This window comes from Notolepis coatsorum, assembly GCF_963971535.1.
Source record: "Notolepis coatsorum genome assembly, chromosome: 17".
Lineage (NCBI taxonomy): Eukaryota > Metazoa > Chordata > Actinopteri > Aulopiformes > Paralepididae > Notolepis > Notolepis coatsorum.
The window spans coordinates 19,419,345-19,436,103 of NC_140181.1; the positions used below are offsets into that span (position 1 = coordinate 19,419,345).

Consider the following 16,759-nt stretch of genomic DNA (forward strand, 5'->3'; position numbering starts at 1 on the left):
TATTATTATTATTATTATTATTATTATTATTATTATTATTATTATTATACACTGTAACATGCAACACTTTGATGAACATTGTTACTCAGCTGATAGAGTTGTACAATTCCTGATGACCTGTCGTACAGAACTTGTAAGTCGCTTTGGATAAAAGCGTCAGCTAAATGACTAAATGTAAATGTAAATGTAAAATAAAATATATCTTCCTTGACATGGGAGCAATTGTCAACATAGCTCAAGACAAATACGTTTGTTCGAGAAGGGACAGAAAGAAGCAAAACTTATCTGGTCCTGCCCCTTCCTTACAATATCGTATTAATATGTAATAAGTTATATATCAATGTCAAAAATAATATACCTATCCACTACAGCAAAAGATAAATAAATAATTACAAAAATACTAGTTCACATTATTTTCAAGCTCCTCTAACTTTCAGTTAGTAAAGCGTGGACCAAGAGCGTAAAAAACGACAGGGTCACAGGTCGTAAAAGAACCTATAGCTGCACGCTGCTCGTCGTTTTCAAATTATATGACGTAATATCGTCTGTAAAAGTGAATCATTTATGTTAACATCATATGTAAGGACCACACTTTCATGTTACCGGTCAGCTGCCCAGTAAAACCTTCAAGTTCCCAGCAGTGTTTTTCCGGTCTGACTTGAGTGTTTTCCTGTCTGACACAAAAACAATTATTGTATATTTCAGCCACAAACAATGGTCTTCTTGTCTGACAAGCAGCCAGGCGATCTGTCCTGCTCTGAAACGGGGCAGCTACATTGTAAAAACAACAACAACAACAACAACAACAACAACAACAACAACAACAACAAAGCTAACTTAGCGAGCATACGTAGGCTCCTAGACCCTCCTCACCTTCGACTCAGATTCCCCCCGGACCCCCTGCATAATGTGGGATCCGGCCCCTCTGCGCACCCTCGACCGCCACAGTTTAACCCTTTCACTACCACACTACCAAAGGGTTAACAGGTTAACCCTTTCACTGCCACACGACAAAGGGTTAACCCTTTCACAATCACACTACAGAAGGTTAACCCTTTCACTACCACACTACAGAAGGTTAACCCTTTCACTACCACACTACAGAAGGTTAACCTTTCACTACCACACTACAGAAGGTTAACCCTTTCACTACCACACTACAGAAGGTTAAACACGGGTGTCCAGAGTATATCTGACATATTTCCCTCATGTACACCGTGTGGGACTCTTACACGATGAGGAGGAGAGGGTGAAGGTTCGCCTCGTAGCCCTGCGGCACAGACAGCTTCAGGTGCAGATCTAGAGAGAGCAGAGAGGGGAGAGAGAGCAGAGAGAGAGAGAGGAGAGAGAGAGCAGAGAGAGGGGAGAGGAGAGAGAGCAGAGAGAGAGAGAGCAGAGAGAGAGAGGGGAGAGAGAGCAGAGAGAGAGGAGAGAGAGCAGAGAGAGGGGAGAGGAGAGAGAGCAGAGAGAGAGGAGAGAGAGAGAGGAGAGAGAGAACAGAGAGAGGAGAGAGAGCAGAGAGAGGGGAGAGGAGAGAGAGCAGAGAGAGGAGAGGAGAGGGGAGAGATAGAGGGGAGAGAGAGCAGAGAGAGGGGAGAGAGAACAGCGAGAGAGAGAGAGAGAGAGGGGAGAGGGAGCAGAGAGAGAGGGGAGAGAGAGCAGAGAGAGAGGGGGGAGAGAGAGGGGTGAGGGAGCAGAGAGAGAGGGGAGAGAGAAGGGAGAGAGCAGAGAGAGAGGGGAGAGAGAACAGCGAGAGAGGGGAGAGGGGAGAGGGAGCAGAGAGAGAGGGGAGAGAGAGCAGAGAGAGAGGGAGAGAGAGGGGTGAGGGAGCAGAGAGAGAGGGGAGAGAGAACAGAGAGAGATAGGAGAGAGAGGGGAGAGAGGGCAGAGAGAGAGGGGAGAGAGAGCAGAGAGAGGGGGGAGATAGAGTAGAGAGAGAGCAGAGAGACCAGAGAGAGAGAGGGGAGAGAGAGCAGCGAGAGAGGGGAGAGAGGGGAGAGAGAGTAGAGAGAGAGAGAGGGGAGAGAGAGAGAGAGAGAGAGAGAGGGGAGAGATAGCAGAGAGAGAGGGGAGAGGGAGCAGAGAGAGAGGGGAGAGAGAGCAGAGAGAGAGACGGGAGAGAGAGGGGAGAGGGAGCAGAGAGAGAGGAGAGAGAGCAGAGAGAGAGGGGAGAGAGAGCAGAGAGAGGGGGGAGAGAGAGTAGAGAGAGAGCAGAGAGACCAGAGGGAGAGAGGGGAGAGAGAGCAGCAAGAGAGAGGGGAGAGAGAGAGAGAGAGGGGGGGAGAGAACAGAGAGAGAGGGGAGAGAGAGCAGAGAGAGAGGGGAGAGAGAGCAGAGAGAGAGGGGAAAGAGAGCAGAGAGAGGGGGGAGAGAGTAGAGAGAAGGGAGAGAGACCAGAGAGAGAGGGGAGAGAGGGGAGAGAGAGCAGCGAGAGAGAGGGGAGAGAGAGGGGAGAGGGAGCAGAGAGAGAGGGGAGAGAGGAGAGAGAGCAGAGAGGGGGGGAGAGAGCAGAGAGAGGGGAGAGAGAGGGGAGAGAGAGCAGAGAGAGAGGGGAGAGAGGAGAGAGAGAGCAGAGAGGGGGGGAGAGAGTAGAGAGAGGGGAGAGAGAGGGGAGAGAGAGCAGAGAGAGAGGGGAGAGAGAACAGAGAGAGGGGGGAGAGAGGAGAGAGAGCAGAGAGGGGGGGGAGAGAGCAGAGAGAGGGGAGAGAGAGCAGAGAGAGGGGGGAGAGAGAGTAGAGAGAGGGGAGAGAGACCAGAGAGAGAGAGGGGAGAGAGAGCAGAGAGAGAGCAGAGAGAGCAGAGAGAGGGGAGAGAGAGAGCGCAGGGGGGGAGAGCAGAGAGAGCAGAGAGAGAGGGGAGAGAGCAGAGAGAGAGCAGAGAGCGCAGAGAGAGAGGAGCAGAGGAGAGAGAGAGCAGAGAGAGAGGAGCAGAGGAGAGAGGAGAGAGAGAGCAGAGAGAGAGAGCAGAGAGAGGAGCAGAGGAGAGAGAGAGAGCAGAGAGAGCAGAGAGAGAGCAGAGAGAAAGCAGAGAGAGAGGCAGAGAGAGAGCAGAGAGAGTAGAGAGAGAGAGAGCAAAGAGAGAGAGAGAGAGGGGAGAGAGAGCAGAGAGAGGGGAGAGAGAGCAGAGAGAGCAGAGAGAGAGAGGCAGAGAGAGAGCAGAGAGATCAGAGAGAGCAGAGAGAGCAGGGAGAGAGGGGAGAGAGAGCAGAGAGAGCAGAGAGAGAGGAGAGAGAGCAGAGAGAGAGGAGCGAGAGAGAGGGGAGAGAGAGCGGAGAGAGAGGGGAGAGAGAGCAGAGAGAGAGAGCAGAGAGAGAGGGGAGAGAGAGCAGAGAGAGAGAGAGGAGAGATACTCATAAATATGCAAAAAAGATCAATTAAATTCTGGAGCCATATTAAAAAAAGTGACCCGGCCTACTATCATCATAAAGCCCTGGCCTGCCAAGAGCTGGACCTACAAAGGAGCCCCTTTTGTCAACTCATAATGAAACTTGCTGACATCTCATACTCTGACATCACAAACCCTAGCCAGCCTCAGAAGATTAGACCTAACCAAATTATAACCAAAGAAAAAGATAAATACATTACGTCTTGGAATCAACTCACACAATCACAACACAAATTAGAAACATATTTGGCCCTAAACAGACAGTATACTGTGGCAAACTACCTCAGCACAGTAACTGATAAGAATCTAAGAAAGAATTTGACAATGTACAGACTGAGTGACCATGGTTTGGCGATAGAGAAGGGCAGACACAGACAGACCTGGCTGCCCAGAGAGGAGAGGTTGTGCTGTCTTTGTTAAAATCATTCACATCCCATCCATTCCCCCTATCCTCCGGTGTTCCCCAGGGCTATGTCCTTGGCCCTATCCTCTTCATCATCTACCTCCTCCCACTCGGTCTGATTCTCCGTAAATACAACATCAATTTCCACTGTTACACGGACGACACCCAGCTCTATGTTTCCTCCAAACCCACTTCTACCCTCCCTCCCTCTTCCCTCTGTGCCTGTTTACAGGAAATCAAATCCTGGTTCACTTCAAATTTCCTCAAATTAAACAGTGATAAAACAGAGGTAGTCCTCATTGGCTCCAAGTCCACACTCACCAAGCACCCCAGTTTCACCCTTACCATAGACAACTCCTTGGTTTCCCCCTCCCCCCAGGTCGAGAGTCTGGGTGTCGTCCTCGACAGCACCCTATCATTCCATTCCCACATCAACAACACCATCCGGTCCGCCTACTTCCACCTTTGCAACATCAACTGCCTCCGCCCTTCACTCACCCCCAACAGCGGCGCAATCCTGGTCCACTCCCTCGTCACTTCCCGCTTGGATTATTGCAACTCCCTTCTCTTTGGTCTCCCCCACAAACTCCTCCATAAGCTCCAACTGGTCCAGAACGCTGCTGCCCGTATAATAACCAGAACCCCTGTCATCAGTCACATCACCCCCGTCCTACGCCAACTACACTGGCTTCCCATTAAACACTGCATAGACTACAAGATCCTCCTCCATACATTCAAGGCCATCCACAACCTCGCCCCTCCATACCTGTCCGACCTCCTCCACATCAACATTCCCACCCGGTCCCTCAGGTCTGCCTCCTCCATCAACCTGACCGTCCCCCCAGCCCGTCTGTCAACCATGGGGTCAAGAGCCTTCAGCTGCTCTGCCCCCCGCCTTTGGAACTCCCTCCCCCCCGACATCAGGAACATTGACTCCATCATCCCATTCAAAACCCACCTCAAAACCCACCTGTTTAGGCAGGCGTATGTCTGATTTTATTTTATTTTTTAAATGTATTGTGATTGTTAATGAACTGTTTTTTAAATTGTTGTACAGCGACCTTGAGTGTCTTGAAAGGCGCCTTATAAATAAAATGCATTATTATTATTATTATTATTATTATTATGAGGGAGACAGAACTACACTTCCTAACACAATGTGAAAATTACAGAAATATTAGGGAGGAATTATTTCCAAAATTTTTAATAATTTCCCCAGAATTCCAAAGTATGACAGAAGTGCAGAAATTGCCATTCCTCCTGGGGGAACAGAAAGAATGCGCCGTTTTAGCTGCAAAATATGTCAATTCATGTCACAAGAAAAGGGACAACCAGTAGGACACATATACTGTATATACATGTACCATGTTTTACTCACCGCACCATCACCTTTATTTCTTTGATCTTATATTGTTATGTTGTTTGCTGTTTATGTCATAATTGTGCTTTGGCAACATTTGTGAAATTTCATGCCAATAAAGCTTTTTGAATTGAATTGAATTGAGAGAGAGGGGGGGAGAGAGAGAGCAGAGAGAGAGAATAGAGAGAGCACAGAGAGAGAGGGGAGAGAGCAGAGAGAGCAGAGAGAGAGCAGAGAGAGCAGGGAGAGAGGGGAGAGAGAGCAGAGAGAGAGGAGAGAGAGAGAGAGGGGAGAGAGCGCAGAGAGAGAGAGAGAGAGCAGAGAGCGAGAGAGAGGAGAGAGAGAGGGGGGGGAGAAAGAGAGCAGAGAGCGCAGAGAGAGAGCAGAGAGAGAGCAGAGAGAGAGGGGAGACAGAGCAGAGAGAGAGCAGAGCAGAGAGCAGAGAGAGCAGAGCAGAGAGGCAGAGAGAGAGCAGAGAGAGCAGAGAGAGAGGGGAGAGAGAGGCAGAGAGAGAGAGAATAGAAAAGATCAGATTCCGTGTGATTTGTGCCACTCACACTGTCGTGGAAAGAAATCTGATCTGAGTCACATAGTATGAGCAAAATAATCAGATTCGGGCCCTTTGGCTGGCAGTGTGAACGTGGCCCAAAACACCTCTGGGTATCAAACTATCAGCAGACAAGGTGCCCTGAGGCTCATACTGCACTGGACTGTTATAGTCTCTCTCCCCCCCCCTCTCTCTCTCTCTCTCTCTCTCTCTCTCTCTCTCTCTCTCTCTCTCTCTCTCTCCCCCCCTCTCTTGCTCTCTCTCTCACTCCCCCCCTCTGTCTCCTTCTCTCTCCTTCCCTCTCCCCCCTCTCTCGCTCTCTCTCTCTCCCTCTCCCCCCTCTCTCGCTCTCTCTCTGCCCTCTCTCTCCCCCTCTCCCCCCCCCCCTCTCTCTCTCTCTCCCCCTCTGTCTCTCTCTCTCTCTCCACCCCCCCTCTCTCTCTCTATCCCTCTCCCCCCTCTCTCGCTCCCCCCCCCCTCTCTCTCTTAATTAAATTTGTATTCAATTCAATTCAATTCAAATGGGCTTTATTGACATGGGAAACATACGTTTACATTGCCAAAGCCAAACAAAACAAAACCATCAAACAGAGAAAACAAAAGAAATCAGTACATTACAGACGGAATTTCTTGTACAGTCTTCATGGTGGTTGCATTCCGTTGGATGTCCTTTTCTTGTCACAGCAGCTCACAAATCTTGCTGCTGTGTTTGCACATTCTTGTATTTCTCCCAGTAGGTATGGGAGTTTTGAGTTATTGTCCATGTTTTCAAAGTCTCTTTGGGTGTTTGCAATTTGTGGGAAGTATGTCTCTGATGTCTTGGTATAGTGGGCAGGTTGTTAAGAAGTGGAGCTCGGTTTCCACCTCATCTTGTGTGCAGTGGGTGCATAGTCTGTCTTCGCTTGGGAGCCAGGTCTGCCTATGGCGGCCTTTCTCAATGGCTAGGCTGTGCTCGCTGAGTCTGTACCTAGTCAAGGATCTTCTTAGTTTTGGGTCAGTCACAGTGCTCAGGTATTCTGCCACTGTGTACTCTCTGTTTAGGGCCAAATAGCATTTCAATTTGCTCTGGTTTTGGGTTGTTTCTTTCCAATGTGTCAGATAGTTTTCTTTTTGTTTTCTTATAATTTGATTTAGTCCAGTGTGGTTTCTGTCTGGTGGCTCTGCTTGTGTTTGTGAGCAGAGTCCCAGAACCATCTGGCTGAGTGGGCATCTATCGAGGGTCTCTCTGTGGGTGAGGGCTATGTTGTGGAGTGTGTCTGGGTCGCTTTCTTTTAGGTGATTGTGGAATTTGAATGCTCTTTTTTGAATTTAGATGATTAGTGGGTATCTTCCTAGTTCTGCTTTGCATGCATTATTTGGCGTTTTCCGTTGGGTGCGGAGAATGGATTTGCAAAATTCTGCATGCAGAGTCTCAATTGGGTGTTTGTCCCATTTGGTGAAGTCTTGGTTTGCAAGTGGGCCCCAGACTTCACAACCATATAGGGAAATCCGTTCTATGACAGAGTCTAATATTTTGAGCCAGATTTAGATTGGAATGTCTAACTTGATGTTCCTTTTTATGGCATAAAAAGCCCTTCTTGCTTTGTCTCTCAGGTCGTTCACAGCTTGGTTGAAGTTCCCTGTAGCACTGATGTTTATGCCGAGATATGTGTGGTTTTTTGTGTGTTCTAGGGAAATTGTGTCTAGGAGGAATTTGTGTTCTGTATCGTTAGTGGCTTAGCTTGGCATCACCACTGCACTATCTCGCGTACGTGCACGCGTACTGAATAAACCACAAATGTACCTCTAATACCAGTATTAGTCTGACCACACCCCTCATCAGCTTACCTTCATAAGCAGGTGTGTGGTCACCTGCTCTCCTCCTTCTCGCTTTCACCACAAGGAAGAAGTGCCTCGGTAGATCCCCACACTTGACACCATGATGGAAGAAATTGGATTAGGAACAGCTTGGGAAACAAGGATACGTTGACATCATATCTTTATTTTCTCTCTCACTATTTTCGAGAAAATACGGCGATATTGTCTTCGTACTGGAGTGTCTAGAAGATGATGATCATTCTAAAAACCCTCCACCGGTTTTCATATTGGGAGCACGCCGCTGCATGCTTCTCAACTGCAGTTCCTTGCTGTGTTTGTTGGGGTGAAACCTGTCAGGCCACAGCTGAACTGTCGGACATGCCGCTGTTGTGAGGAGCGGTGCGTTCCAGGTTGGGTGAGTAGTGTTTGCTGGCGGGCTCCACTTGTCTGTTAGTGCTATGGGGGCTACTTGACAAAGTTTATGGAAACCGGCCCCAGGCTAGGGTCCTTTGTTTAGCCGCCTAGGCGACAGAAGGCCTTGGTCTGGAGACCATTATAGTTTTAACTAGTGGGCCGCGACCATTGACACTGGTGATCCCTGTGTGTTCTGGACGAGTGGATTCTCTCTGTCACCGTGTTAAGACCCCATCTTTCATATCCAAATGAGAGTATTCCTTCACGAGGGGATATGTGCATGTAATGTGCGATAGCGGCAGATTCATGTTCGAAGTCAGCTACACAGGCCAGTTGGTACTGTGCTGATTCCGCCGGATGTTCACCGTTGTGAAGCGGTGTTGACGTCTTGTTTTCTCTTTTCTCTTAAAAAGTGAGGAGAGGTTCAGAACGGCGGCCTGTCTGGGTGAGTGTTATGTCATTGTTTACATGTTCATAGCTTACGGTTAGCCAGTCAGCTGTTAACTGCTGCGTTAGCCTGCTGGATCGCTGCATGGCCTGCTTAAGGCCTACTATTAGCCGGTCAGCTGTTAGCTGCGGGGCTAGCATGTCGTGGTCGCTGGGTAAACGTTAGCTTGCTGCTAGGGCCATGGCTGGCGCGGGGTAGCTTAGCTTCTCGCGCGCCGCCGGAGCTCGCTTCTGATCGCCGTTGGCTTGATGCTATTCTGTTGAACGTGCTTTGATTTTAACATGTTTTACACTCTTGACCGCGACGTCATCCTTGACAGGGGATGTTTCGTCGACCCTGCCCTGAGCCTGGACGGGGATTGCGTCAACAAAGAGGACTGTAGCGACTGGTTGGAGCGGCGACGCTGCCCGGATCGAACAACACAGGTCGGCTGTGTTCTACGGTGTCTTGTGACTGCACTTCGCTGATCTGCGTTCCGGGTAGGTACGGGGTTGGCCAGACCTCATAACACGTCTTCTGGTTTTACTTTGCTAAATGTATTGTGAATAACGGTGTTTTTTCCCAAAACGTGTGTTGTTGCAATGCATTTGGGATACGTTGCGGGTTATGTGTGAGCTGTTTTTGTCACTGGCAGTTAGCTTCTCCGTGCAGATCGTGATGTATTGATCTGGTTGTTGTGTGAGAAACATCATGGTGTTTATGTGTACCGTGTACTCACTACTAAGGCAACTAACCTATGAAGCTATGCTTGGTGACAAGTGAGTAAAAGAATGTTCTTTCTCAGACTGTAATGACAATGAACAGTGTGTTCACACATTAACAGGTTTTCCTGTTTTAACTGGCCGTATTGAGGGTAAAATAGGAGGATTGTGTTTTCCCCCCCGGTTCCCTGGGGACTTTATCGCCTCCTATCAGACATGTTGTGCATTAATTGTGTCTTTTGTGTGGTAGGGATACGATGTAACTCTTAGCTTGATTGCTGAGGTTGTGCTAAATCTGCTGGAGAAACTTATTTCCTAAGGGGAAATTGGTTTGGTTGCTGTCATGTGTGCTTAGCAAGGCCTGTGGTCGATACTAATCAAGAATGATGTATTCTCTCATTGTGAAAAAAACGGCGTTCCTCTGTTGAGTGTTTTTGCCATTTTTTGTAGGTGATGATGGGTTGTGTGTGTCATGTGACCTACAACTGGGTTGTACTGGCCACAGAAGCACATGTGTATGTTGGACCGGGGTTCTTAGAGCCCTCTCTATTCTGTGTTTTTCCTTAGTAAAAATCAGATAGCAGGTTAGCTCATGCGCTGTGTGGAGCTGTGAAACGCTTCATAGAGCTGACTATGACTGTGTCATATTCTCTTTTTGTCGTTACGTCGTATCATGGGTGTGGGGTCGTGAAGGGGTGAACTGGTAACCTTTCCTCTCCCCATTGTTCTGTCGGTCAGGGGTACACCCCCTGTCCTTCAAGGTTCCCGTCACGTGGCGGTTCGGCACGTTACGGGGGGGGGGGGGGGGGGGGGAGGGAGTTCCTGGTCCCACGGCCTGGTATATTGGGCGTGTGCACCGCAGGAATTCCCCCGCCATAGAGTACGTCACCGTGCGCGTCTCTGTTGGTAGGACTTCCGTGTGCTGTTCAGGTCCATGTGATGGATCTGTTTTCAGGGGGGGTGGTCAGGGCTCCTCCTCACCAAGCGCCTATTCAGGCCTTCTGTGAGTTCGGACTCCTTCTTCCATGTGAGGAAGCCTCCATCAGAGTACAGAGCCTTCCTCCTCAGATTGTCAAAGTGAGTGGACCCTCTAGAAGGGTCCTTTTCTATTGTATGTATATTCGATTCAATTCGTTTGTTGAGTGTGTATGGGTTCAGTGCCTCTTCCCCGGAGGCCCTAAAACCAGTTTTTTACATGGCTCAAGGTGCAATATATTCTTTTCAATCTGTACAGCTCGCGTGGGAAGTCTCTCTGGGGATCCCCGTCTCTTTCCTATGGGAGGGTGGTGGGATGTAAAAATGTGAAATTTTTTTACCCCGGCTGTGTAGACTGGGATACATACTGTTGATGCTTCCTTCTTTCTATTCCAGAAGTGTTGGAGTTAGGGAGTGTCACACCCCTCTTGTCGTTCCCCTGGGCGCCTTGGGGATTCAATGACAGGTCTAAATAGCCTGTTCATTGATGGGGGTGTGTCCCGACGCACGTATAGTGCTAGCTCGCTGTAAACAGGCGATTGGCTGGCACGCCTTGGTTGCTTGTGGTTGGAACAGCGTTTTTATAAAGCAACTGAGATGGGGGTTTTTCCTCTTCCGACGACCACATCCCATGACCTGGGTGGGTTGTCGACGGATTCTCGTTCATGTCTGGGGGATGATGACGGGATGGATCTGAACATATGTAGTGGGGTCTCACGCCCTTGGGGTGGGCCACCAGGCGCGGTTCGTCCGAACGTCTGGGTGGCGCCTTCTTTTCATGTTAAGATCAACACGCATATCTGCCCTTCTCCTGGAGTAGGCATGTCGGCGTGGTTAGGGCACGGGACTGGTTCTGGTCACGCTGGTCCAGATCAGTTGAACCCGTTGTCCGCCGGGGATGCAGATCTGCTGTTCTGGTACCCTGAGGGACTTGGGCTTTTTTCAGGGGGAAAAATGCCAGGTCGGTCTGGGTGTCACAGGGTTAAGCGCTATGGAGACCCTGGTTGGGTATGTTTTTACTCAGCACTGTCGTCATGGCTTACAGCCATGCCATTCTGTACGCGCTCGATCTCGTCGGATCTCGGCCGCTACACAGGTTGGTCCTGGTTAGTACTTGGTTGGGAGACCGCCGGGGAATACCAGGTACGGTGTGCTTAGGGGCTGGTTCTCCATTATTTTTCGCTCCTCTCTCACGCATGGCGAAGAGGGGCCTGTGGGGGTGGTTTTTTGACCTCCTCTGGTGACCCTGTGCTTCCCGTACCGCCAGGCCCGGTCCGAAGTGATGTTTGCGACCCGTAGGCCTGGGTTAACCCTTTTTGGAAACTGAAACACTTGTACTGCGGTATAGCCGGTGTATGCCCGCAGGTGTGTTTTGGAGTTTTTTCTTGAGGGGTTATAGGAACAACCACCGCATTGGGTAACACCGAGGTGGTTGATTCCCTGGTGTGTTGGAGCAGTGTCAACTCCCGGGTTCACCGTTTGAGGGTGCCCCTGCACGTTCATGACGTCTGCCAATCGTGTCAGCCTTCTCTGCCTCGACCCCTCTGGGTGGGGGTTTTTAAATGGAGGCTTGGTCATGCAACACCGCCAGCTTACACTCCTTCCGCCGGGGCGGCTGTGTTCAGCTGTCCCCTCTGGCGCCTGTCTCGTCCGCAGTCTCCAGGCTAGGGTTAACAGCCTGTTGCCTGGTTTTTCCCCGGTGCGCTGCCTGCTTCCGTTGGTTAACCTTTTTGTGTGCTTACGGCCATGCTGACTGCCTGTTCTGCAGGGTCAGTGTGCCAGGCGGTGTACTATTGGGGGGACGGGGCCCGCTCGGCTTACGGCCATACCAACCTGAACACGCCCGATCTCGTCCGATCTCGGAAGCTAAGCAGGTTCTGGCCTGGTTAGTACTTGGATGGGGTTCCGCCTGGGAATACCAGGTGCAGTAACTGAGGGGCCTTTGTCCGAATACGCTGGCGATGTGGGGGGCGGGGCACTACGTGCCCACCTGGTGGGGTCTTGATGCTGGCATCATGGACTTCTCCGGGCCCCCATTCCAGGGAGTCCAGTCCTTTTGGTGGGTCTGGGTCTTCCTTCGCGCTCCGCTGCTACGGCCTTGCCACGGGGTTGGGTTTGCCCTTGGCCCCGTGATTCTGGGGGCAGTAACGAGGTTGTTCCTCCGTTCGTTCCCGGGTGGCATGCGGGTTGTGCGTGTGTGTAGTCGTGGGGTCAAGCCACGGTCTGCTCACCCTGTGCGTTAAGTTGCTTGAGTGCCTCTTCGCACGGTCGGGTCCGTCGCCTTCCCGTGAAGCCTCTAATAGGGGGGATACCCTCCATTAGGGGGGGTCGGGGGGGCTCGGCCCTCCCTGTTCTGATGGTTTTGGGGGGCTGTCAGCGGGGTGTATTTGTCAGCCAAGTGGCTCCGCTTGGCCTCCCTTGTGCAGTAGTGATGCCAAGCTAAGCCACTAACGATACAGAACGTTAGGTTATGACTATAACCAAGTTCTGTTAGTTAGGGGCGATGCTTGGCATCAGACGGCCGCTGCAGCCCTTGTCCTCACCTTGTGGTGAAAGCTTGGGAAGGAGGAGAGCAGGTGACCACACACCTGCTTATGAAGGTAAGCTGATGAGGGGTGTGGTCAGACTAATACTGGTATTAGAGGTACATTTGTGGTTTATTCAGTACGCGTGCACGTACGTGAGATAGTGCAGTAGTGATGCCAAGCATCGCCCCTAACTAACAGAACGTTTTTGTTGTTGTAGGCTGGGCCTTTTTTGGAATATCATAATTTTAGTTTTGTTTAGGTTTACTGTCAGTGCCCATGTCTGGGAGAATTTGTACAGAAGGTCAAGATGCTGTTGTAGCCCTTCTTTTGTTGGGGACAGCAGCACCAGGTCATCTGCAAACAGTAGGCATTTGACTTCTGTGTTTGCTAGGGGGATGCCAGGTGCTGCAGTTTGTTCCTCTCCATCTCTCTCTGTCTCTCTGTCTCTCTCTCCCTCTCTGTCTCTCTCTCTCTCTTTCTCTCTCTCTCTCCCCCTCTCTCTCTCCTAATGAACACTAAAGTCCTGATCCCTGAGGGAGGACACGACTCTGATATTCGCTCCCAACGAGACCTTAACATCAAACTGAAGCCATTACGGCTCTGATGAGCACTTTGCTATATCTGTCCCCTCTTTAGAGAGAAGACACTCTGAAACCGGCTCCTTCATCACCGTTTGACACAGCAGCGGATTTAACTGCACAGAGTCCGGAGGCTAATTGCTCGGGAGCCGGGAGGGGGATTGATTTTAATCAGAGGATGCTTTGTATATTTGTGCAGCTAATATTTTAAGTGAATGTTTTTCCAATAAGCTGCCTGGTTAGATAAAGCTAAATGACTACAACCACCAGCGAGTAAATACAGTCTATGGGGGTGGGGGGTGGGGGGGGGGGGGGGGGGGTGGCTGCCGCTGTTCTGATTGATTGATTGAAAACTTTATTAACAGATTGCAGAATGGGGTTTGGACATTTACGGTGGCCAGTTTCGAATTGCAGCCTCCTGTAGGTGCTCTTTGAGAGCGGTTTTGATGGGTAGGGATTCACATAATTTTACAGCTGTGGGTAGGGCGTTCCACATTGATGTGGCATAATTGCTAAACGTGTTTAGTCCCTTGTTTGAGCTGAATCTGGGTTTAACATGATTTGTGGAACTCCCTCTGGTGTTGTGTTCGTGGAATTCACTGACCTTTGGGAAGTATTTCGACATGTACATGGGTATCTTAGTGGTGTAGTGTATCTTACCATGGTTGTCTGCCGAGAGGGTCCTGAACAGACTCTCTGGGAGACTCTTGTCCTCCAGGGCTTCAGAGAGGGGGGCGTTGTCCTCCAGGACCACGTATTCTGCAGGAAACAAATCACAGACGGGTCAAAGAGGTTCCAGTAATGGGCAGCTTGATTTGCCAGGTCCAAAAACCAACGCTTTAAGGAGATATTTTATTTTTAGAGCATTAACTCTTTGGAATAACCTGCCTCAAAACCTCTGCTGCATTTACAGTAGATTCACTTTTAAAAAATAATCTTAAATTGTATTTAACACTGTAAAGTCTATATATTTTTTAGTTTCTGTGCTTGCATGTAATTTTAGCCATCTTAATTCTTACCTTCATTATGCATTGTGTGTTACTGTTTAGTACTGACTTTTAATAATTTTGTTTTGCAATAATAATTGTTTTTGTATGTTTTTTTTGTGTGGACCCCAGGAAGACTAGCTGGTTGGTATGGCACCAGCTAATGGGGATCTGAAATAAAATCAAATAAAATCAAACACCAGGACCACGTATCCTGCAGGGGACAAATCACAGACGAGTCAAACACCAGGGCCCTCATTCATCAACGTGTGCGTAGAACATGTTCTATTTCCACACGTAAGCACAGAATTTAGAATGAGTGTACGCACAGGAAAGTCGGGATTCATCAACCGTGCGTACACAGGTCCTATGCTCCTCCGTGTTGATGAATACCACTTTGTTCTACCGTCAATGCTCGTGCATGATTATCCATATATGGTCATGAAAGTGAGGAAACACCCCCCATGGGATGTGAAATAATGGACTGACCCGAGCGGAACTCTGAGAAACTCCACGGAGATTGTTCACTGCTGTCGAACCAAGAAGACACTATCGCGTATTATGGGATAAATAAAAGGCGGATTTGTAAACGGTGATGTCAGATATCAACGGCTCCCTAAGACCATTGCTGCAATTCTGCCTGGACAGCTCAAAATACTAATAAAGACCGTTCGTTGACCACTGTTTGGCGTTGGTTGTGTGTCATTATAACCGTGCTGTAATATGAATGCCTTTATTAGTTGTGTTCGATTGGCTATATGATTTTTAGAGGCATCTATTTTGTTGTCGGCTAATAAAGACCGCGCTGGAATATGACTGCCTTTTCCCGTGTTGTTTGATTAATACCCAGGGATTAAAGTTCTCCTCAATTTTATTACAAATCGCGATGGATCTCCCGTCAATTTTCTACCTGCTGCATATGATTTCTATTGGCATACTACAATCTATTTTGATGTCAGTATTGGGTAGCCTATATAAACAATAATACGAGAGCATATACAAGAACAATGAATCTTACTGCCATGTATGATGTAGCAGATACGCCATGTGTAGCCTGCCTATATGTGATCAATACAAACATGAACTTGAATTCCATCATGTCTGTGTGCGGGTCACTGCGGGAACTCACAAGGCTGTTGTCACAATGTAAATAAGAATGTGCACTGAAAAGTTACAGTATGTAGTTGGTTGATTATTTGTATGACAGTCAGTAAACCCTTGCAAAAAGTATCCGTTTTATTTAATGAATTGAAAACATTCAGCATCGCCTTCCTCCCGGCATCCAGCAATAACATGTATCAGGCAAATGCGCATCGCAACATTGACTGAGTGGAATCCCTTTCTATTCACATAACTGCATTTGTGATGGAGCTTTGACAGCTACAGTAACAGTCTATTGCTCGATCCATCTCCAATATCACGATGGACCGTGCCGGTGGCAAAGACCCGAGGGTGGAGAGGATCTTGAATGAATTCCATCATCATATATATATGTTGTGTGTCTGTCCACTATGTTTGTTACTTTGTTATTCCCCCCCCCCTATCTATGTAAAGCGACCTTGGGTCTCTTGAAAGGCGCTATATAAAATGAAGCTATTATTATTATTGTTATTATTATTATTATTATTATTATCATCACATCTGTGCGGGAGCTCACAAATAGACTGTTAGTCTCAGTGAAGTTTCAACGGAGGTCATCTATTCTAACCAACAAATTGAAGTAGAAAGCATTTCGTGACCAATCTTATTTGGAAACATGACACAAAATAATTTGCTTTTCATTTGAAACAATATCTAATCGCGTTTGGAGGTTGGTGTTTTGCGTCTGCCCCCCCGTGCCAAACAAGCAGGCCAACCTCTTGTTCGCGTGTGAGCCCGTTATAATTACACTACTGTCGCTATTTTACAATGAACTATAATGAATTACGGGTCATACAGAAGTTGAACACTAATGCACGGAAGCTTATTTCCGCCTTGAAACTAATGCAGGACTGAGGAGTGCTTATGCGTAGTAACGATATTCTACCACTGGGCGTCAGCTAAGTGTGCTCTGACCTGTGCGTAGACGTAAGCACGGAGTCAAGTTCAAGTTGAAATTGATGAATCCCACTCTTTGCTTAGAAATGATCGTACGCACAGGGTAAGCACAAATCTGTGCGTAGAACACGTTGATGAATGAGGGCCCAGACATCTACATTTACTTTCAGTCATTTAGCTGAACGCTTTTATCCAAAGCCACTTACTTACAAGTTCTGTACAACAAGTCAGCCGGAAGGGTACAATTCTGCTAAGGGTCAGTGATATCGTATGTCAAACAGTGTTGAACTTGAGTGCTACAGTCTTTTAATTTTTTTATATAAATGTTTTTATATAAACATTTTTAATACACAGAGTGCTACAGTCTTGAGTGCATAGTAGTAAAGACATATTAGCATAGTAGGTAGTAGGGCTGTCCCCGACTAAGGATTTGGATAGTCGACTTTGATTGGCCGAAATTTGCCGATAGTCGACTGGTAGTCGACTACCCCCTGAATGCAAAAAAAATATATATATCTTTTTTTCCCTTCCATTTGGGCTGTGAGGGGTGCTTAATGTCTGAAGGAGTCGACTGAAGGCTTCTTGTCCCCTGCGAAAGCAT

General features: G+C 48.4%; 1 protein-coding gene across 1 annotated transcript in view; it reads right to left on the reverse strand.

Annotated features, from left to right (window-relative positions):
* The window catches only part of LOC311243959 (inactive dipeptidyl peptidase 10), a gene marked incomplete at both ends in the record, with an annotated part of 65,909 nt that overhangs the window by 14,854 nt on the left and 34,296 nt on the right, over window positions 1-16,759 (reverse strand). The window contains 2 exons of the mRNA XM_084333366.1: window positions 1,233-1,299; window positions 13,796-13,894. Of these exons, the coding sequence (XP_084189492.1) occupies window positions 1,233-1,299; window positions 13,796-13,894 (166 nt within the window). The remainder of the gene's footprint in view (window positions 1-1,232; window positions 1,300-13,795; window positions 13,895-16,759) is intronic.